We start from the raw sequence: 24,520 nt of genomic DNA on the forward strand, positions 1-24,520 counted from the left end.
TCGTTCCTCTCGGTCCTGGGGGCTGCGGGTGCAGTGCTCGGTCCAGGCATCGAGTTCCTTTGTTACCAGGTAGTCGCGGTCAGGGGGAGCCTCAGGATCCTCACTGCAGGTGTCGCTGTAGGGGTGCAAGGAGGTCGACTCAGGGTGTCTACTTCGTTGTAGTCACCTGGGAGTCATCTCTGCACTGTTGGTTCTCCTGAACTCGAGCCGGGTGCAGAGTGTGAAGCCTCACGCTTCTGGCGGGAAGTGAGAGTTCTTTGAAAGTTGCTTTAAAGTTGCAAAGTTGTTGCAGTTTCTGAACAGTGCTGCTTTTCTCTGGAGTTTCTTGGTCCTTTAGGTTCAGGGCAGTCCTCTGAGTCCTCAGAGGTCGCCGGTCCCTGTCGGAAGCGTCGCTGTGCAGGTTCTTTGAGTCTGGAGGCAGGCCGGTAGGGCTGGGGCCAAGTCAGTTGTCTCTGCGGGGCTTTCAGGTCAGCAGTCCTTCTTCTTGTTGTAAGTGGCAGGAATCTGATTTCCTGGGTTCAGGGTCGCCCCTAAATACTAAAGTTAGGGGTGTGTTTAGGTCAGGGGGCAGTAGCCAATGGCTACTATCATTGAGGGTTGCTACACCCTCTTTGTGCCCCCTCCCAGAGGAGAGGGGGGCACATCCCTATTCCTATTGAGGGGAATCCTCCAAACTCATGATGGAGGATTTCTTAAGTCACCTCAGCTTAGGGAACCTTATGGGCTGTCCTGACTGGTAGGTGACTCCTCCTGGTTTTTATCATTATCTCCTCAAGCTTTGCTGCCAAAAGAGCAAAAGAGGGGGCAGTGGCCAGAGGGGTGGGCACCTCCACTAGCTGAGATGCCCTGTGGTGCTGTAACAAAAGGCATGAGCCTTTGAGGCTCGCCTCCAGTTCCTGCAGGGGGAGGTGAGAGGCACCTCCACCCAGTACAGGCTTTGTTCCTGGCCACAGAGTGACAAAGGCACTCACCCCATGTGGCCAGAAACTCGTCTGGTTGTGGCAGGCTGGCAGAAACTGGCCAGCCTAGCACTAGGAGTCAGACTGGTATTCAGGGGGCATCTCTAAGATGCCCTCTGGGTGTATTTTACAATAAATCCCACACTGGCATCAGTGTGCATTTATTGTGTTGAGAAGTTTGATACCAAACTTCCCAGATTTCAGTGTAGCTGTTATAGAACTGTGGAGTTCACAACTGACAGACTCCTAGACCATATACTCTTTATGGCTGCCCTGCACTTACATTGTCTAAGGGTTTGCTTAGACACTGTAGGGGCATAGTGCTGATGCAACTATGCCCTCAGCTGTGGTATAGTGCACTCTGCCTTAGGGCTGTAAGGCCTGCTAGAGGGTTGACTTACCTATGCCACAGGCAGTGGGATGTGGGCATGGCAGTCTGAGGGAGGGCCATGTTGACTTAGTCTCTTTGCCTCACAGCTTGTGTGTGCTGGTGGGGATAGTGTGTATGTGCTGAGTGAGGGGTCCCTAGGGTGGCATAAGACATGCTGCAGCCCTTAGAGACCTTCCCTGTCATCAGGGCCCTTGGTACCAGGGGTACCAGTTACAAGGGACTTATCTGAGTGCCAGGGCTGTGCCAATTGTGGAAGCAAAGGTACAGTTTAGGGAAAGAACACTGGTGCTGGGGCCTGGTTAGCAGGGTCCCAGCACACTTTCAATCATAACTGGCATCAGCAAAAGGAAAAAAGTTAGGGGGTAACCATGCCAAGGAGGCATTTCCTTACACAGTAGGTCTAGGTAATGGATCCTATGCAGTAGTAAATATCAGTGAAGGATGGCCTCAGTAATTGTACATCTTAGTAACAGTAGAATGGTAGGTCTAGGTAATGAAACCTATGTAGTAGTAATTATCGGTGAAGGATGTCTCAGTAACTGTACATCTCAGTAATCATAGTAGAGTAGGTCTCGGTAATGGAACCTGTGTGGTAGTATGGACGAAGGATGTCTCAGTGACTAGATAGGTCTAGGTGATGGATATTATGAAGTAGTAAGTATTAGTGAAGGATGTCTCAGTGACTTTGGGTCTCAGTGATGTTCGGTGTCCGTATGTAGTCTAAGTACTCTTTTCACAGTACTGTGCTGGATTTCTAGTACTGGCCTGCTCTTGTGGTAGAGGAGTACCAACCATGATGGCCTCCAAGGTGACTGGGTGGCTGCGGGGGCAGGAAAGGCTTCCAAACCGCCCCCCTTTCTGCATCTGTCATGTAAACTTCAAGCATGAGTTTAGTACTGCTTAAAGCATATGAATCGTAAACGTGTTATGTGCTGGATACTCATTTAGTATACACCTTTATCTTTAGTTTGTTGTCCACAAGATCCATATATAGTGCCCTCCAATCAGGAAAAGAGCTGGGCTGTGATGTCAGAGGAAGAAGTTGATTCAAGGGCAGGGACCCAATGGCATCCCAGATGTGCATAGATTCATGTGTGCCCGAATGAGAAATAAATGGGGGTTGAGCATTAATTGTCCGGACATCTTTTTTGTGAAAGCGACTTCAGATATTATTGTGACAAATCAAGGTATCACAAGGGTAAAAACAACCTTTTATATCGATTTTACACCTATGATTGACAGTTGTTTTAAAAGTAAGCACTGTAGTTACTGTTTTAATATTTATGGCACATAATTGATATTTGTATTGTGATTATATGCATAGAATAGAAAAACAACTACAAAGACAATGAAAAGAAATAGGCCAACTAAACTAGTGTACAAATAAAGGCCTTTTCCCTCTTTTATTACTGCAGTGCAAATGTCACATGACATGTTAATAAGCACATGTCAGCTGTACTGTAGCAATGTCTCGGATATTCAGTCCTGGAATCGGGAAACCCCTGTGGCCAGGCCCACGAGGCCTACTTATGACTTTGGGCCTGATATAGATCTCGTCGGATGGGATACTCTGTCATAAATGTGGCGGATATTCCGTCCACAATAATACGATCTCCATAGAATATAATGGGTTCATAATGTGGCAGACGTGATCGCCTCCAAAAAGATCTAAATCAGGCCCTTTATCTCACTGCGGGGATTTACCTGCTTGTCCTATGGATATGTTTACATACCTTTGTTTATAAGTACTGCACATGAAAATACTGCATGTTATAGAGTATACAGACATTTCTTCCGAGTGTAATATTTCTATCTAACCATTGTTGAGGACACACACACTTGCCATAGTTGTGAGGCTGGCTGGACTCACCTGGTTTTCTTTGATTGTCTGTTTCAGGTGTGTCCGTGGCTATGGTCCTGCTGTGTGTGGTCCTGCTTTTTGTGGTGTTGGCCACTTCAATGACGGTAGTGGTTTTACTGTTCTGTGCTGAAAAGCCTGATTTCCGTAAACGGAATAGAGGTAAGAGGTAAATGTTGTAAAGGAATTCTCCTGCTTTGGTTATCTGGCTCAGTGCGCTGTACGGAAGCATTAATGGGACAGGTGGTTAGTCGTGGAGTGGCGGGTCTTCTCTTCTGCCTTCTGTACAGGCCATGTGGCACTAGTGAAGATGGTGTGCTACCCCATTGATAGTATTATTTTGCAAACCTTCCCCTGGTCATCCTTCAGACAGGCCACACATCTGATTTGGTCACTGCGACGCCATCAGGAGCTCGTTCCACTTTAAAGCTAACTGTGACTGCGGATGGATTAGGTATTCCGGAATTAGAATGCTATTATTCAGCTGCACAGGTCCAATGGGTGTCTCGCTGGCTTTCTGCCCACCTCCCTGCATGAGATGGGGTTTACAAATAAAGACTTTTAAGAAAGACTTAATGCACTGCTCATTGTTTCCTACTGACCATTCTACGGATCACCATGCGGGGTTATCATGCACGACTTTCTCTTGCCTTGCCAGAACCTGTAAACTCACTGACACGAAGAAACCCTATGCTCCTGCACTACCTTTGCTAAGTCTTCCCACTCGCACAGGATGGCTGTGCTCAGAGCAACCCCATCAGTGGCATGTTGCAGGTGTCTTAAAATTGGGGACTTTGTTTCTGAACAGTGAGCTACTAAATTTCCTAACCCTTGTGGCAAACTACCATCTTCACCCCGGTCAACTCTTTACTTACAACCACCTTAAATAATCATTAAATGCCCTATTTCATGTCTGCCACCTAGCACTAACCCTACAAGAGGTGTGCCAGAAGCTCTGTATCATAGGAAATGGTGGTAAACTGATAGAATGGGTGTACAGACCTTTCCTGCAACTTGGAAACCACTCCAGGTCTTCTCGTCATACTACCTGGGTGACTGATGTGGCCAAACCTCTGCAAGATATGGACTAAAATACCGGACTTTCCCCACAAAGTATCCCACAGCTGTCCCTTTAAGTAAATTCATAGTGCTTCCTTGTGAATGCATTCTGCCCGTTGCTTGCCATTGGCCTTGTGGTTTGTAACTCACAATTTGTTGCTTTCAATTTGCTGGCTTTATTTGTTTTAGGCTATGCAGCTTGAATTCGTCCCTTCCCTTGCCAAAACCTTATTTACCGTATCCTGCAGAGTATTCCCTTTCTGTAAACAGGCCTGTAAATCTTGCTCTTATCTTGTTATATTTGCTGTGCATTCAAAGAACAAAGTCAAATGTCAGGCTCTGTCTTCGGTGGGAACTTAGTGTTTACTTTACTTTCTCTGACTTCAAAGTGAGAGGATTTATGCGACAATCTTGCTGGATACTGGGGTTAGGAAATAGTTTTTTCTATCACATGACAACATTTAAATAAACCTCAGAATATATCAGAATTAGAAGTACAAATCAAGCACATTTTTGTTAATTCTGAACTGTGCTGGAAACAAATACCTTTACATGATTAAAACAAATCATTGCATTAGGTGATGCAATTTCCACACATCATCGTCTGTGCACAGTATAGTTTGATTTGAAAAACTGTATATCTGTGCAAACATAATGGTCATTTCAATCAAAAATGTGTTGTCTGTAATGGAGGTGTGTTGGCATACCATCCATACTGCACTCCTCTCTGCTCTGCACCACTACACGCCACTGCACCCTACTCTGTATCACTCTACTTTACTCCACTCCATGCCACTGCACTCTTCTCCATTCGGAACCACTCCACATTATGCCACTGCACTCTATGCTACTTCACACTATGCCTCTCTACTCTGTACCACTCTACTCTATGCCACTGCACTTTACGCCTCTCTACACCACTGCGCTCTGCTCATCTACACGCCATACCACTCCAGTCAAGGCAACAACAATCTAATCCGCACAACTCCACTCTCTGCCACTCTGCAACGCTGCACTGTACGCCACTGCACTCTAAGCTAATACACTGTATGCTGATGCACTTTACTCTGTAACACTCAACTCTATGCCCCTGCACTCTACATCAATACACTGTACATCACTATAATCTACTTTGCACCTCTGCACTCTATGCCACGGCACTCTACACTACTTTACTCTATGCCATCACACTCTATGCCACTTACGCAATTCCACTCTACCCTGTACCTCTCCAATCTAGGCCACCTCACTCAACTGTGAAATAATCTACTTTATGCCACTGCACTCTGTGCCACTGCATTCTATGCCACTGTACTCTACCCTGCACCTCTCTACTCTAAGCCACTGCACTCTACTGTGAAACAATCTATTCTACGCCACTGTACTCTATACCACTCTGACCACTGCACTCTAGTTCAATTTACTCTACACCACTGCAAGCTGACACTTTGCAACACTGCACTGGCCGCCACTATACTCTACACAACTCTATTCTGTACTACTGCACTCTGCACCAATATACTCTATTCCACTGCATTCTATGCCACTCTACTCTGCCCAATGCCACTCTTTGCAACTGCACTCTACACCAGTGCACTCTAAACAGCTGCACTGTATGCCACTGCCCTTTACTCTGCACCACTGTAGTCTATGCCACTGTTCTCTGTACCACTCTACACCACTGCACTGACACTTTACTCTGCAACGCTGCACTCTGCACCATTCTACTCTATGCCACTACACTCTAGGCACTATACTCTACTCTACACCACTCAACAATACTCCACTCTGCACCACTCTACACCACTGCACTCTATGCCACATGAGTCTACTCTGCACTCTATGACACTGCACCACTCTGCATTACTGCACTCTCTGTCACTCTATTGTACGCCACACTACTCCACTGCACTCTATGTAACTCTACCCTGTGCCACTCTATGCCACTGCACTCTGCACCAATGCACTCTAAACAACTGCACTGTACGCCACTGCCCTCTACTATGTACCACTGTACTCCACGCCACTGCTCTCTGTGCCACTCTACTCCACTCTACATCACTGCACTGACACTCTACTCTGCAGAGTTGCACTCTCCACCACTGTACTATACACCAATGTACTATGTACTAATGCACTCTATGCCACTCTACTCTGCATCACTCCACTCTACAGCACTTTGATCTACTCTGCACCACTCTACACTACGCCACTGCACTCCCTGCAACATGAGTCTACTCTGCAATCTATGCCACTGCACCACTCTACACTACTCCTCTCTCTGCCACTCTAATGTATGCCACTCTACTCCACTTCACTCTATGCCACTCTACTCTGCGCCACGCCACTCCATGCCACTGCACTCTAAACGACTGCACTCTACGCTAACGCACTCTAAACAACTGACCTGTACCCCAGTGCACTGTACTTTGCACCACTGGGCTCTACGCCACTGCTCCTATGCCACTCTACCCCACTCCACACAATTATGCCACTAACTTTAAGCCATGCTGAACAGCAGCTTCTCTGGTGTATAACATGGCTAATGGCTAAAACACATTAGCAAAGCCAATAACTCTTTCGTAGATGAAACCTATTGGCTTTGCCAATGTTTGTTAGTACTATGAGGTACTGAGGTACCTGAAAGAACTGTGAAAAATACAATTACATCATAATAAAGGCTTCTACAAAATGCGCAAATACATTTCGGTTAGATAAAAAAAAAGTGCTTCTCAAATACTGATTTGAATAATATACAGTTTATACTTAGTAGTAAAAAAATGTATAACACTACATTATAACCACACACTCCACAGCTCACCTTGGAACACCATTACAACACCTCTCTAAAAGTAATGTCTTTGCCATCAGAAAACTTCAAGTGACTCCTTTTAGTAAAGTCAATGAAGGTTTTCAAGCCCCTTTGTATTTGCAGGTTTACCAGTTGGGCACATTTGCATGTCTTTAGGGAAGGAGACCCCCTGGCAAGCAGGCCTTTTCTTATCTGTCTGCCCCTCCCTCCCTCAGAGCACAGGAGACCCCCTGCCTTCCAGCCCGGCTGGGGAAACTCCTCTGCCCGTAATTTTGCCGTCCGTTAAGGCTTTCATCACGGACAACGGACAGCATGGCGAAATAATGGACAGTCCGTGAAATTTACAGACGGGTGGTCACCCTACTGGAAAGTGGACGATAGTCCTCGCCATTGCCAGTGGTTTTTGGTTCCTCATTCTCAACAGCTCCCACAGCCTCTGCCCCTGCCCTGTCAGTCCTGGTTTCCCACCAGTGGTGGAATGGAACTGGGAGGAGCCTTCTTCCAACTGCTCAAAGCTGCTAATTCACTCATCTTTTTTTTTTTTAAATCACCGGCGTTGCATTTTCAAAGATGTCAACTTCAAAAAAAGAAATAAACCCTGATAGGTGGTACAAGATGGCCGACTACAGAATGTTATAAGAAGTGTGGTTCTTTCTGCAGATTCCATCCCTGTGTGAGTGCCTGGCAGCAGGCTGTCGAGGCTCAGAGTGGAATCCGAAGAGGTCCCATGCTTCCAGAATTTTCTCTTATCAACGTGTGTACTAATCAATATTGTGTCTTTTCAAACTGAAGGCTATCGCATCATCCTGGATTCTGCCGCCCCCGGAGGGGTTCTCCTGGACGTGCTCTTCTCCTGCCTCTTGATAGAAGGTATCAACAAACTGAAAGGTGAGTCACCAGTAGAAACTCCCACCGCAGTGTGAGACACCAGGGAGTCAACTCCAGGGTACAACCAGCCACTCCTGGGGTAGGCTTGTCCAGCAAAGCCCTTTACCACTGGCGCCCTCTGGCCTAGCCCATTACTGGACACAAACATGAGTGCCAAGAACACCCCTTCAGCCATGGACCTTGGGATAACAAAGTAGAACAGTCCAAGGTGTGGGATTAGGGCACTTAGACAGATCAGACCACTACCAATAAATCACTGTCTAACCACAACTTTATTCTAGAGACTGAAAAGTTCTTTACTTCAATGGAATCACTGTGTTTAGCCTTCATAGGGCATTGGATTGGTCATGCCACGGCAGTCTATGAATTAGTCTAAATTCCTCTTGCTGAAGTTGCCTTGTTGAATTAAAACAATACGTCAGGAAGCCCAAAAGTCTAACTTGTTTAATTTAAAAATAGAAAGCAGCACAGTGAATAATCTGGAGACAATTCTCATTTCAATCCACCAGAGCTCTCACTCACACGTGCAGATTTTTACAGCTTTTATACACTTTTCTTTCAGTGCAAGTCTATGGACCATAAACACTTGATTGAAACTTTTTACTTCAGCAAAACTTATCCAATGAGGTGGTGGCAGGATCTTCCCACTGAGAAAATGTGAGACGTCCTTGAAACTAGGATACAAAGACAGGAACATCATGCTGAATTTATTTCCTGAACTCACACTTCTGTTTGCAACACTGAAAGCAAGGTTACTCTTCAATGTGAGATGCAGGCAATGTGCAGGTGTACTACGTAGAATAAAGGGCCTGATTTAGAACTCAGTGGAAGGGTTACTCCATCACAACGGAGACAGATATGCCGTCCGCCGAAATCTGAATCCCACTGAAGTTAACTCATCCACTGAGTTGTAAATATGGCCCAAAATGTCTTCTAGGCCTACTGGAGTCATGCAACTTAGCAAGCATGCTGAGGCGTAAGAGAACTTCAGATTAATAACAATGAATGATTACGCAATAGGAACACATGACAGTCTTCACAATCTTTAGGGGTGTTGCTCATTGCCCCGTAGCCATCCACTGGGGTATCTCAGGTGTGGAGCTGAGGGGACTGTAGTGAATCAGTTCCCTTATTTTGAGAGACACTAGCCCCTCGGAACGGGTGATCATTCTTCCTCCCCTGTTTGGGAACACAATGCTGTTTGTCCTGTGGTAGCGGTGGTGAACGTAGAACAAGTGTGCTGCTTACTATGAGCTGCTACTGGTGATGTAGCGGAGCATGAACCACCACACAGGGCTCGCAAGGAAGACTTGAGCTGTGGCCCGCAGTGGACATGCCTTTTTACACTGATGGGCGAGTGCAGGCATCACCAGTACTGGTGGCTGAGTGGCTGTAAGATGGTTGTTCCTTCATTCAGGTGAGTTTCACTAACCCCCTCCTCAGCAGTCAGTCGGTGCTGTGGCAGTCTCCACAGGCTGGTAGACAAACTTCCCAGGCTCTGTTCCTGAAACTAGCAAGGCGAGTTCCTTTTGGTTATCCCAAACTCTGGAGCACAGAAGGATTCCTCAGTCACCACATATGTAAAGACAGAGCTCCAGTGATGCAATCTTGGCTCACAGGGTGGAAAATTCTGTGTGACGGGTGCACCCTGCAAGTTAAATGGTTGTGGAATTCAGTCAGGCTTTTTCTTCCCAGTTTTAGATAAGATTATTTATGTTTGATGGCACCTGTCGCTGTAGATGCACATGCAGTGTATAAGCTCGCAACTTGTTTTTCTTTGAAGAATGTTTGAGTCACGGGATCCAGTGGTGACTCCTCTCGGCGATAGTGAAGATTGGCCTTGAGTCCTTTGTTAGATTGTTTTCTCTCTGCCGTCGGGTTTGGATGTGTGTTCCTCTTGCTCAGAGTTCTCGGCTTGATACAATCCCAAACAGTTTTCTCTCCATCTTCCTTTCAGTGATGGTATTGTTTCAATAGTGTTTCCTTTCTTATAGTCTGTCCTCTGTTCAAATTCTAATCCCGAAACAGACTCCTTACCCTTCGGGGCATCCGTGCCCCTCTTCAAACCTACATCCTCCGTGTGGCATCCGGCTGCGCAGGCCTGATGGAACGGGCTCCATTTCGTTTTTGGCCTCAAAGCCATTCCAAGTTATCCCCCCCCCACTGATCAACACCAGGTGTGTAATTTGAGTCTCTCCCCTGACCACAATGAACAAATTTGTGACACGTATTGATCCTTTCAGTCAAAGAAGATGCTTAGAAACTGAAGAGCTCGTCTGCTGGAAATGGCTTTTCAGACTTCAGATGAGACACTAGACATCTTCGGGGAAGAGCACGTACAAGAGGAGCTGGAGCAAGAAGAGGCCTTCTCGATCCAAGACTGAGTCGGTTGTGCTATCAGATATTGAGAGCCAGCTGTTGCAGTCGGCGCAGACCGTGAGTACAAAGACCCCTGCAACCCGACAAAGACTATTAAAGCAACATCTAAAGAGGTTACTGGTCCGCCACTGCCTTCTTGCCATGGTCGGAGCCGAGAAACCGTATCGGGTGCCCCACCCTTCGGCTCGGCATCAAAAAAAGCTTAGTAAAACCTTTGCCATCGACCTCTGGCTCTGGTAGCTCCACTGCGGCACACAATGCTTCGGTACCGACCAAAATCCTGCCCTCCTCTGTTTTGGTGCAGACACCACCGCACTGATTAACAACTTCGGAACTGAAAACTGCAAAAAAGACTTCTTCCACTCCTGTGGATTCTGGAAGTCTTCAACCACCCCTTCACCAGTGGAACCAATTCTTGAAGTCCTGAACACTCTGCAGCACCGACTTTATATTCAAGAAGGTACAGGCCGTAGTTTGTCCACGCCCCCTGTTCATTTAAAGAGATAATTGACTTTTCAAGAGGTGCTTGATACTCCTCTGCCTCCAACGAAGCCCACCAAAGATAAGGCTTCATCTTCTAAACAGCCTTCTCCTCAAGCTCCACCTCCTTCTCCTCCACCAACATCTCCCCCTCCCTCGGGATTTACACCAGCAAACCCCCCCCCCTCACATAGGGCTCATGATTTAAGACACACATTAGATGACCCAGATCCGTGGGACACAGATGATCCAGATCCTATTACGCCCAATGGTCTGAATCTCTACCCAGCTAGACCATCTTCACCTGAAGATCCCACCTCATATCAGCAAGTCAGTTTTCTAACGAAGGGGTCACCTCAGCTCAGGACACCTTACGGGCTGTCCTGGCTGGAGGGTGACTCCTCCTTGTTTTTCTCACTCTCTCCTCTGGGCTTGACGCTAAAAGTGGGGGCTGTGTCTGGTGGGCAGGCATCTCCACTAGCTGGAGTGCCGTGGGGCACTGTAACACCAGGCTTGAGCCTTTGAGGCTCACCGCCAGGTGTTACAGTTCCTGCAGGGGGAGGTGTGAAGCACTTTCACCCAGGACAGGCTTTGTTCCTGGTCACAGAATGCGCAAAGGCACTCACCCCATTTGGCCAGAAACCCATTTGGTTGTGGCAGGCTGGCAGAAACTGGTCAGCCTAGCACTAGTAGTTGGGCTAACATACAAGGGGCATCTCTAAGATGCCATCTGTGTGCATTTTTCCATAAATTCAACGCTGGCATCAGTGTGGGTTTATTGTGCTGAGAAGTTTGATACCAAACTTCTCAGTATTCAGTGTAGCCATTATGTAACAGTAGAGTTTGTTATTTCAGACACTGAGACCGTTTACTCAATATGGCTAACCTGCACTTACAATGTCTAAGAATTGACGTAGACACTGTAGGGGCTTAGTACTCATGCCCTCAACTGTGGTATAGTGCACCCTGCCTTAGGGCTGTAAGGCCTGCTAGAGGGGTGACTTACCTATGCCACAGGCAGTGTGAGGTTAGTATGGCACCCTGAGGGGAGTGCCATGTCGACTTAGTCATTTTCTCCCCATCAGCACACACAAGCTGCAAAGCAGTGAACATGCACTGAGTGAGGGATCCCTGAGGGTGGCATAATACATTCTGCAGCCCTTAGAGACCTTCCCTGGCAACAGGGCCCTTGGTACCAGGGGTACCAGTTATAAGAGACTTATCTGTGTGCCAGGGCTGTGCCAATTGTGGAGACAAAGGTACAGTTTTAGGGAAAGAACACTGGTGCTGGGGCCTGGTTAGCAGGGTCCCAACACACTTCCAATCACAGCTGGCATCAACAAAAGGCAAAAAGTTTGGGGGTAACCATGCCAACAGTGCCATTTTCCTACAAGGAGGAAGAGCAATCTGTTCTCCTCAAAGGGAACATAGAGCCAGATCCATTAAAACATCAAGGTTCAGGAATATACACCCTGTACTTCTGTATGTTCTTGTGCCCTGGAAAGACGGCTCACTCAGGCCTGTTCTACATCTCAGACCGTTAGAATGTAGTGGTTTATCAGAGAATTTCCATATGGTCACTCTTCAGGATAACATTCCTCTTCTACAACAAAGTGACTTTGACAGCGTTGGATCTAAAACACACTTATTTGCCCATCCATCAAGCACACTGCAAATACCTCAGATTTGTGGTGGCAGGAAAACATTACCAGATCAAGGTCTTACCTCTTGGGGTCACAACCGCTCGCAGAGTATTCACCAAGTGTCGCTCAGTAGTTGCCGCACACCTCAGGAGACAACACATTTATGTCTTCCCTTACTTCAATGTCTGGCTTGTCAAAGCCAGCACCTTACAACAACGTCAACATCACACTCAACTCACAAGCAGCCTCCTCCACACTCTGGGATTCACAATCAATTACCTCAAATCCCATCTCCAACCACATCAAATGCAACCTCATCTAAGCGCGGTTCTCAATACATAATTGGGGCTAGCGTTCCCCCAGCTCAGCCCATGTTCAAACTTTTCACTCGTTGATTTCTCAGTTAATAGAAAACCATTCATACACAGTGAGGACTTTCATGCGCCTGCTGGGGATGATGGCGTCCTTTATTGCCATCGTACCTCATGCCAGACTTCACCTGCGTCCCCTTCAACTACGTCTCTCTTGTCAGTGTTCTCGGGCACTGGGCCGACTGGAAGATCTAGTGTAGGTTGACTGCAAAGCTCATCACTCTCTGCAATGGTGGAATACCACAAACCTTATGAAAGGACTGCCCTCTTTGAACTCTGTACCTCAGATCACGCTCACTACAGACGCATCACAAACCAGTTGGGGAGCTCATATTCACAACCTTACTGTACAAGGCATGTGGAACATCACTCACCTGGAATTGCACGCAGGCTTCCTAGCAATGGAGGGGTTCCACTCTTGCAATGCAAAGTAGTGCTAGTACGTACAGACAACATGACTTCCATGTACTGTCCTCAAAAACAGGGGGGACATGTTCATCTCAGCTGTCCCATCTTGCACAGAAAATATGGAAATGAGCAATTCATCACTAAATTCACATAGTGGCACAGTATCTCCCAGGAACGGACAGTCAGTTTGCAGAGCTACTCAGCAGGATGGAACAATAAGTCCACAAATGGGAACTTCACCCACAATTCCTGCAACATTACTTTCTAAAGGGGGGGGGGAACACCTCAAATAGACCTCTTCTCCAATGCGCAAAACTCAAAATGCCAAAACTTGCATCCAGGTACACTCACCCTCAGTCCAAGGGCAATGCTGTTTGGGTGAGTTGGTCAGGGATATTTGCTAACTCTTTTCTGCATCTTCCACTCATTCCTTTTCTAGTTCGGAAACTAAAACAATTTCCCCTCACCATGATACTCATAGCTCCCAAATGGGCACGTCAGCCATGGTTTAGAACAGTGTTGTCCAACCTTTTTATCGCCGCGGACCAGTAAATGTTTGATAATTTTTCTGTGGCCCGCTTGTCCCATTGTGTGACAAGCAGGCCACGGAAAATTATCAAACATTTACCGCCCGCCACAGTGGGGCGGGCCGGTGCCGATTGATCCACGGACCGGCACCGGTCCGCGGCCCGGGGGTTGGGGAACACTGGTTTAGAACACTGCTGGATCTCTCACTAGTTCCACACCAAAAGCTCCTCAACAGGCCGGACCTAACACAAAACCAATGAGAAACAAGACATCCAGACTCCAAGTCATTCAACATAGCAATATGGCTCCTGAGGTCATGTAATTTGTATATTTACTACTACCGCACAAATGTATGGACATTCTTAAGAAGTGCATAGACCCCCAACTAGGCAATGTTATGCAGCATAGTGGAGATGCTTTGTCTACTACTGTGAACCTAAAAGCATTGACTCTCTCAAGCCAACTGTTCAAGATATTTTGTGACTTTCTGCATTCACAAAAAGCTAATTTAGCTCACACATCCATTTGATTTCATTTGGCTGCTATAGCTGGATATCTTCAAAACAGACAGCGCACTTCTTTATTTAGGATCCCTCATTAAAGCATTTGTGGAAGGACTTGAGTCATTCCACGAAGGGTCCCTCTGGCACCGCCCTGTAACCCTAACATTGTTCTCACAAGGCTCATGGGTAACCCTTTTGAGCCACAACATTCGTGTCTCTTACAATTCCTATTATGGAAGGTAGTTTTTCTGGTGGATATCACGTCCCTTAGATGTATCAGTGAGCTCCAGGCTTTAACCCTGGAAGAATAATTCTTCCAGATTCACAAAGGTAAAGTAGTTCTTCAACTAATCCTAAATTCCTACCAAAAGTAGTTTCCCAATTCCATATCAGTCAATAGAACTACCAGTTTTCTTTCCGCAAACGGACTCTGTGGTGGAAAGGGCTCTACATACTCTTGAAGTACAAAGGGCTCCTATGTATTATATAACTAGAACCAAAGAGTTCAGGAAAACTAAACAATTGTTTGTGGCCTCTTCAACGCCACACAAAGGAAACCCTATTTCAAAAGCTGGTATAGCTAGGTGGATAGTCGAGTGTATTCAAACTTGCTAAGCTAAAAACAAAACTTACCTGTCACACCTGGAGCACACTCTACTAGGGAGAAGGGTGCTTCAATGACTCTTATAGGGAACATACCTATAGCAGATATTTGTAAAGCAGCTACATGGTCTACACCACGTACCTTTACAAAACACTATTGTGTAGATGTACTAGCAAGGCAACAAGCTGATATTGGCCAAGCAGCACTTACGACACTTCCAAACAATTGCGACTCCTGCACGCTCGCCACCGCTTTATGGAGGGACTGCATTCAGTCTATGCACAGCATTTGCATCTACAGCCACACATGCCATTGAATGGTCCTCGGCTCAGTAGATGGCTAACACACAAAGCATCGAACGGAAAATGTTACTTACCTGTAGACATCTGTTTGTGGCATGTGGTGCTGCAGAGTCACATGCGCCCTCCCTCCTCATCGGAAGCCTGCAGCCATTGCAATTACGTTAATATGTAAATATTGTATATACATAGATACATTGCATGGACATCTTTTTTTTTTTTTTAAGCTTTCCATACTACTTCACTCTCCAGCCTGCAGAGAAAACAGTCTAGCAAAAGACTCAGTGCCTATACGCACTATCGCCAAGAGGTGGAGTCACTTTATCCTGTGACTCGAGAACATTCTTCAAAGAAAAACAAGTTGTACCAATCGGAACTCAACACTAGATGTTGAGCTTATGCACAGCATGTGAATCTACAGCACTACATGCCACAATCAGATGTCTACTAGTAAGTAAAATTTTCCTTCTGCTTTATGTTAGCCATCTACAGCGCTTAGAGACCTTTGCTGATGGAAGTTAATAATAATGATACCCATGATTTCTAAATGTTTGTTTAATATCTCTAGGCACTAGAATGTCCCTGACCACAAATGCGCAAAGTAAGCCTGCATGTTTCTATGCGCTCTATGTTGTTCTCTTTTGTCCTGATGAAATCCTTTAACCATACCTAGGACACCCAATCTTAAAGGCAAATTGTGGTGCTCCTGGTGTGTTTCTATTTCAACTATCTATGTTCCACAATATAAAAAGTGCATTATGGTTGAGACCTGATAATGAAGCATGCCACTGATAAAGTGGATGAGAGTCTTAAAAAAGAAAAGCATAATAGAACTGCCATGTGCTGACCCTAAACAGTGGTGTAGCAAAACGTTTGGAGGAGCGGGGGCCTGCAAGATATGCTGAAGCCCGCCCCCCCCCCACACTCACATCAGTAGGGTCTGAGGGGGGCCCCAATATGGGTAATCTTGCCTCCCCTACTCGACAACAGGGGGCGTGGGGGCCTCTGTTACGCCCCTCACCCTATGCCTGAAAGGCTGTTCAAATGAGAAATGGATGAAAAGGGAATGAGTCAAAGTCCTTTCTCTGTGTTGATTGTAAGATGCTTCTTGACTACCCAAACCCAAAAGGAAATGCTTGGCGATTCTGCAAGATTCCTGCCTTGAATTAAACTAGACTCATCTTTAACACTCAAACACCAACAGTCATTCCAGCAGCCAATCAAAGTTCAGAAGGCAGCTGTACTCGAAGGTGAGATAGAACATGTGGGTTTTTAAAGAGCATGTTCACCCCTTGGGGCATCTTGGCAGTGAATATTAAATGGTCCTGATTGTCTTCCGGAAGGTGAGAGCCTGAGCAGGATTCCTGGAGTGTAAGCTGAAGTTCACGGAGCCCCCGACCCCCTGAGAGGGTGGTGTTACAACCCAATGTTTGTAATATATTTCAAAGTAGGCCTAAGGAAGAAAGAGTGAGGAACCGTTGGAGCCCACTACAGGGACAGCCTTCTCTGTCATGTTATAAAACACATGAGCCATTGCCATCAGGTTGGACACAAGAATCTGCACACCCTGCCGAGTAAGACATTGTAGATTCTGCAGTGAGCCCATCATTCTACTAGGTAAGAACCGGAAATCCACACTCTGCACAATAAATCAGGGCAAAATAAAGGGATCCACTCTCTCCACACTGAGGTTCATACCCTGCTGGGTAAACATTGAGTCTACCTACTGCTTTGTGCACCCTGAGATTCACACAATGCTGGGTAGTCATGGAGATCCACCCACTGCTGGGTAGGCTCCGAGATCCACAAACTGCTGGGTAAGAGGTAGGACCCTACGCTCTCCAGGGTCCAAAGTAGGACCCTACGCTCTGCAGGGTCAGAAGGGGACCCTACGCTCTGCAGGGTAAGAATTAGGACCATTCACATTGCAGGGGGAAGACGTAGGACCATACGCTCTGCAGGGTAAAAGGCAGGATCCTACACACTGCAGGGTAAGAAGTAAGATCCTATGCTCTGCAGGGTAAGAAGTAGGACCTTACACACTGAAGGGTAGGAGGCAAAACCCTACGCACTGCAGGGTAAGAAGTAGGACCTTACACACTGAAGGGTAGGAGGCAGAACCCTACGCACTGCAGGGTAAGAAGTAGGACCTTACACACTGAACGGTAGGAGGCAGAACCCTACGCACTGCAGGGTAAGAAGTAGGACCTTACACACTGAAGGGTAGGAGGCAGAACCCTACGCACTGAGGGTAGGAGGAAGCACCCTACACACTGCAGGGTAAGAAGCAGGACCCTACACACTGCAATGTAGGAGACAGGACCCTACACTCTGTAGGCTAAGAGGAAAGACCCTACACACCACAGGGTAAGAGGAAGGACCATAAACACTGCAGGGAAAAGGGCAAGAGAAGTCACCAATGTTCTCCTAGTACATTCGCAGGAAGAGCTGCTTGTATACAATGTGACTCATTGTCACTTCCTTGTCTCCTCCAGGGGAAGGATGCTCTGGGGTCGAAGACCAACGTGTTCTGGCTGCTGTTGTGTGTCTTGTTCCGCTTGTCCTCGGTTCCTGTGCAGGGGTTTTCCTGTGGTGTAAGTACTCCTCATTATTTATTTATTTGTTTGCAGCTGTAACATGCTGAACAGAAATGTTGTACAAAATAATATTCAGTCCAGAGGGCATTACACAGATGGCGACCTAAACTAAGGGTATATATTTTGAGATATGGCCGTAGGGCGCCTTTGTACGGGCGAGTACGCACATATTGTCATGAGCATTTATTTTGCCAGATGATGAGGGAGTCGTACCCAGTAGGCTAAGATAGAAGGATATTTACTGTGTTAGATCTTTGCCAAGGAAGATAAGACAAGACCAGGAATTGGGAGATGGGTAAGGATCACCCATGACAGGATAAACAGAAACCGCAACAAAGGGACTGGCTGGATGTCTGCGATACTCATTCACCAAAGTGGTATTACACCACCTCGAGGCTGTGTAAACCTGCCAAAGCCCTGGACGTGCCACAGTGCCAACCAACAGTGGTGGGTAGCTCAAACTGAGGACTTCTGCTAAGCATTGCACCCACCCACAGCTGTCTGCGCTTGGCCAAAGGACCAAAATCCACCCCCAGCTGTCTGGGCTCAAACACAGGACCAAACCCAACCCTCAGCTGTCTATGCTTGGTCACAGGACCAAACCCAACCCTCAGCTGTCTATGCTTGGTCACAGGACCAAACCCAACCCTCAGCTGTCTGCGCTCAGCCACAGGATCAAAATCAACCCACAGCTGTCTGCGCTCATGCCTACGCTTAGCCATGGGCCCAAAATCAACCCACAGATGTCTGTGTTCAGCTAAGGGAACAAAATCAACCCACAGCTGTCTGCGCTCAGCCACAGGACCAAAACCAACCCTCAGCTGTCTGCGCTCAGCCACAGGACCAAAACCAACCCTCAGCTGTCTGCGCTCAGCCACAGGACCAAAACCAACCCACAGCTGTCTGCGCTCATGCCTACGCTTAGCCATGGGCCCAAAATCAACCCACAGATGTCTGTGTTCAGCCAAGGGAACAAAATCAACCCACAGCTGTCTGCGCTCAGCACAGGACCAAATTCAAGGAACAGCTGTCTGCGATCGCCACATGACCAAAATCAACTCGCAGAAGGTTTTGAAGTTTATCTTTTTGCATTTTTGGGAATGAGTTTCAAACTTCTTGTGAAACAATTTCAAAAATAATTTTGAATTGTACAGTTTATAATTTGTAAAGTTTGACCATGTTTACAAAAAAAATGATCATTCAGGATCTATTGCATAATTTATTTAAATTTTGTGTAACACTCTGCTCTCTGGAGAAACACCTTCCAATCCTCAGCTACATTGAGATACAGGCCACACGTACAAAGCATTTTTGCAGCCAGAAACGTCCAGAATGGGTCGCTTTTTACTGCAAAAGTACTTTTACATATTTTTCAATGCACAAATTGTGATTCAGTAGAAATTCTATATTTGGAAGGGGCATGTTTTGACCACCCCTTCCAAATATTGAGTCTGAATGGGGTGTATTAATGTTTTGCAACTGATTTCCAGTCGTAAAACATTAATATTTTACCAGCTCCTTGAAGCAAATGGGAAGGGGTCCCAGAGACAGCCCTTCCCCTTTGAGCACGGAAAAAATAATGTATTTAAGAGCAGACAGTGGTCCCAATGACTCTTCAAAAATGAAACTTAAAAGTTGAATTATTATTATTATTCGTTTTTTAAACGCACCCTGTTTTCCTTTAAGGAAAGCGGACTGCATAGAAAATAAAGATTGCTTGTTTTTTAATAATTCACAGACATGGTGGTCTGATGACCCCAGCAGGCCACCATCCCTGTGATGGCTGTGACTTCGAATGGGTCGGAAACTGCAAATGGCCTCATTTATATTCATGAGGTAGGTCTGTTTGCGACCCCTTTAGGAATCGCTATTTATAATTTGTACATTTTTGTATACTAGAAATTACGATTTCTTAACTGAGTTTCGGTAAGAATCGCAATTAGGAAACCACAATTGTAGATTTTTGCATGTGGCCCATAATGTTTTTCTTTCTAATTAAGTGTTTAAATGTATTGATAAAGTGCTGCATGTGGCGAGCCGTGTCGAGGTGCTATAATTCCTCCGGATGCAGTGTGAGGTTCTCTGGCTTCTAGGAGCTTGCATGCCTGCCTATGCAAGGTGTGAGGCTCAACATGTCACACATGTGACTCTGCAGTAATCTCTTGATGAGTTACTTTGACAGTGTTCATCTCTTCCAGATGTAACCATCGCATCTTAAGGGTTCCAAGCTGTTGTCATACAGAGGGGCAGGTTCTCTCAATACCTGGGGCATTGCGATAACTGCTTTTATCATGTGCGCTGGCTTCATTCACTGGGGGCTTCACAGGGACGCAACTAGACCCAACCTCCAGGGGAGGGCGGGCTACTAGATCCCCCAAAGGAGGCATGACTAGCACTTCAACTAATGAGGTTGACCTGTTCTTAAAGCAGACAAGAAAATGTAGTGATACATTGTGCTTTTTAAACATATTGGTCAAAAACAAGGGGGGGTGTAACCGTCTACTCTCCAGGGATTATGAGACACACCCATCTCCAAGAAAAAAAAACAAGCATTTGTAATGTAATAGGTGTCTCATTTGCTTGAGTTAGAGCTATTAGCATTGCAAATCTATAACTAGACTTTTCTTGCCACATAAATTGATCAACCCTGCCTCCTAATGTCATCTTTTCCTGCCATATAATTCTAGGGGCCCTGCATATAACTAAAGCACTTCCATTTACTTTCTTCCTCAATCTGCAGCAAAAAATTAAAATGTTGCCATAGACGGTGACAAAAAGAGACTCAAGGCGGGACAAACGTAAAGCATTCACTGATGACATCAAGTGATTTTTAGAAGGCAAACCCAGGAACGAATTAAAGTGATGGGCGTGGTTAAAAGCCCACACTAATTACAACAGGTTAAAGTGCTTATGCTCGATCTGAAAACGTGATCAGATGACGTTACTTTCACTTTTCAAACTCACGCGCATTTGTACACAGATGTTGGTATTTTTAGTTTAGAAACACGTGACAACACATGATTTGGCAGTTGGTACAAAGAGGAAGCCCATGTGATTTACGGCACCTAAACACGTGAGTGACACAAAAGAAGAAAGCACCCTAAAGTGGCGCTGGTGACACAAATATTTACAGAACCCTCAAGTTCCTTCAACATGGCGAGGCCGGCACGGCCCTTCAAGGAACCTGCCTCTGGGCGCCTTTCCGAATCACCCTGCAGGTGTGGCGCATTTCTAGACAAGACTTTTTAGTCAGAATGGTATATTTTCCAACATATCGTAAACTATTAACGCGAATGCTGTACACGTGGTTATTTATCCAGTTTGTAAATATATCCAGATAGTAAGCCAAGCAGTGCTGCTGGTAAAATATGTATATGACAAACTCAAAATTTAGCTGCAACGTAACGTTATATTACAGAATATCGCTAAATTGTAATTGTGAAAATTCTCTGAGACCTTTCATCCATTTTACCATTTAAGGGTAGAGCCACAAGAAACGACTCTGATTAGGTAACTGTGAACAATGTGACTGACGCTCCAACACCACTGATTGGGTTCACGCTGTTGTGCCTGTTCGTGCTGTGGGCGCCATGGCCGCCATGCAGCACGAATGGGAGAGACAAAAGAAATAGTTCACCCACGTTGAAGTATATCGGCCATCGTGCAATAATCCGTGTAATGTGGCAGTCTGCAAGGCATGACAAAAACAGCCTCCAGGCGGGACAAACTTAAAGCATTTACCAATCACATCAAGTGATTTTTGAAAGACAAGCCCACGAACGAGTGAAAGTGATGGGCGTGCTGTGGGCAACACCTCCACCAACACCTCCACCCAGTGCATACTGTTTCTGGCCTCAGAGAGCACAAAGGCTCTCAGCCCATGGGGTCAGAAACATGTCTCTAAGTGGCAGAGTAGTCAGTCCTGCACTAAAGGATTGGGTAAAACACGGAGCAGCTTTAAGTTGCCTTCTGGGCACATTTTTCAATAAATCCAACAATGGCATCAGTGTAGGACATAAATCGGATAATGGAGTAGACCCCCAACAGCTTGAAAATGATAACAGTGGAAGATTCCCAAACCGAAAACATGCATTTAGCTCCTTCCCCTGCAGATCAGGTATAAAATCAAAATATGGTTGAAACTGGGGAACCCACTTGAAATCCATAAGAGTTAGTAAGACGTCCATTGGAGTTACTACAGATTAATTCTGTTCTTACATAGGACCAATAAGTTGATTTCAAAACAGAACTGGAGTTTTTTCCAAGCTTTGGGGATTTTCCCAAAAACTAGTCAATCCCAGTATATGAAACCATTTTGACACATGTTTGACCCATGAAATGGAAGTCACATTTGGTCTCTTTAAAAGATCACAAAAGGAATCCCTGTATATTGACAAATGAGACCAGAGCACACAAAATGTAAGAACAGTAGTAGAATACACAAGTAAGTTTTGGGTGTGTAGGATCCGTTGATAAGAGAAGTAAGTCACTATTTCACGTTTTCCAAAGAAAGATTTTAATTTTGAACAGACATTTGTGTGTGGATAGGCAAGTCCATCAAGCACAGCCAACACGTGTTTCATCACACAGTGACTTTTTCAAGGCTGTAAAAGATATATATACAAAATTGTTTTACTAGTCATTTGTTATAAAAAAGACCATAGAGTTGCACAGGTAGAGATAAGTAATCCAGATCGATGATGAAAGATAGATAACAGACATGGAACTAGTACTGTTAGATATATTTCTAAGAGAGCAGACACCAAAGGTGAACCAAAAAACGCATGAATTCAAGAACAGCAAATTACAAATCAAAATATTGTCTGTAATCATGTGCTGGGGTCTCATTGTCAATTGTCAGTGTGTAGACTTACATACATTATTTGTGCCTACAGGTAGTGAGGCACCGGACCACGTGCACCGTCTTTAAACCAAAGAAATATTTCATCTTCTACTAAATTGGACACCTCCGGGAGGTGCAGTGCTCTACACCTCTACTACCCTGAATCCCTGTATATAGCAAGTTCGGGAATAGTCCAAATCCTTATCCAGTAAAGTAGAGGTCTTAACATGATCACATCCATTATATGTTTGAACCTGAGATCCAAAAACAGTGGTATTAAAGGGGTACTACGCGGGCAAGCAGTTACAGCCATAGCAAAATTATTTTCTCCCACCGATAGATTTTTACAATAAAAAATCCCCATATTTCAGCACCATAGGCAGCCGCTCCCTGTGCCTTGGCCAAATAGATTTTAATGGCAGGAGAAACAGCTTTCGAGGCCCAACTTTTATAAAAACGCAAGATAGCGGCTTCTCTATGCTGAAGAAGCCCTACACTCTTGCCGATCTGGTCCTCCCAATGCAAATTACTTGATATCCACACACCTAAGTAATCTATTGAGTGAACCTGAGTCAATAAAGACCCATCCAAGTCAATGGTGCATCTCCCACGGGAACCCGGGCCAAGCATCCTTAACTTAGTTTTGTTAGCATTCAACTCCAAACCATAATCCAAACAAAAAGATTTAAACTTATCAACTGGAATTTGAAGACCCATCGGAGTCTTAGAGATTAGGAGTGAATCATCGGCAAAGAGTAAAATAGGGATCTTTTGAGTATTCAATATTGGGGCATCATCCTGGCAGGAGAGCAATATTGGTACCACCTCATTGATAAAGTAAATAAAAAGGGGCCATAACACAACCCTGGCACACGTCCCTCTGAATGGGAATGTTTTCTGTCAACTCTCCTTGGTCTCCCCACCTCACTTGTGCATAAGTGTTTTCATGTAATCGCCGTAGAAGATCAACTATGTTAAATGGAACTTTCAGCCTAAGTAGTACTTCACATAGCTTTTCTCTTTGGATCAGATCAAAAGCTGATGGCAAGTCCATGAAAACAACATATAAAGTTTGTTTAGCAAGAACTATGTACTTCCAATATAGAAGCACCAATCTAAATACCTGGTCTGTTGTGCTGGTTTTAGGGCGAAACCCCGCCTGCAATGGAGAAAAAACCTGATGATCTTGTGCCCAATTCGTGAGTCTCTCCAAAAGCTGTTTTGCGAAACAATTTGGGAGATTGTCAATGAGACTAATGGGTCTATAGTTAACAGGCAAGTTAGCATTTCCTTTTTTGTAAATTGGAATTATTTCAGCACCTTTCCAGGTACTCGGGATAGCACCACCGTTGGCAATCTTATTTGAGAGCAGATTTATATACCAGGACCAATAGTTGGTTCTGATTTATATAAATCTCCAGGTATTTTGTCTGGTCCAGGCGCCTTGCCTGATTTTAAAGAATGAATCGCATCTAATGTTTCCTCAAAAGAGAAAAACATGCTGTCCACTGGAGTATAAGTATCCTGGCCAAATAAGTCAAGGGTATCACTGGAAGTAAATGGTAATGAGGGGGCTGAATCACAAAAACTGCTGTTAGATGGATTTGGGGGAGCAGCATAAAGTTGGGAAAAGTGAGTTGCCCAAGTCTCTGCTTGTATATGATTCCTAATGCTGCACTTATTCCCTCTTTGTCTTTTGGATAGTAACTCCCAAAATAACGTGTTCTTGTTTAATTTAATTGCAACAAGCAGATCCTGCCAGGCAGAGTCTTCCCATACCTTTTTGGCGTGGATTGTGGCCTTTTTGTATGTACATCTAGTTGATCGAATCTTCCCCAGGGAGCCTTTTATGATTGCAGTTTTTAGTGCCTACTTTGACTTTGCAATATCCTCACTAA

General features: G+C 45.4%; 1 protein-coding gene across 2 annotated transcripts in view; it reads left to right on the forward strand.

Annotated features, from left to right (window-relative positions):
• Positions 1-24,520, forward strand: part of LOC138262279 (uncharacterized) — a 306,864-nt gene that overhangs the window by 128,312 nt on the left and 154,032 nt on the right. For both annotated transcript variants that reach the window (XM_069212168.1, XM_069212169.1), the window contains exons 7-9: positions 3,248-3,370; positions 7,872-7,967; positions 17,678-17,776. In XM_069212168.1, the coding sequence (XP_069068269.1) occupies positions 3,248-3,370; positions 7,872-7,967; positions 17,678-17,776 (318 nt within the window). The remainder of the gene's footprint in view (positions 1-3,247; positions 3,371-7,871; positions 7,968-17,677; positions 17,777-24,520) is intronic.

Source organism: Pleurodeles waltl, chromosome 10 (genome assembly GCF_031143425.1).
Source record: "Pleurodeles waltl isolate 20211129_DDA chromosome 10, aPleWal1.hap1.20221129, whole genome shotgun sequence".
Taxonomy (NCBI): domain Eukaryota; kingdom Metazoa; phylum Chordata; class Amphibia; order Caudata; family Salamandridae; genus Pleurodeles; species Pleurodeles waltl.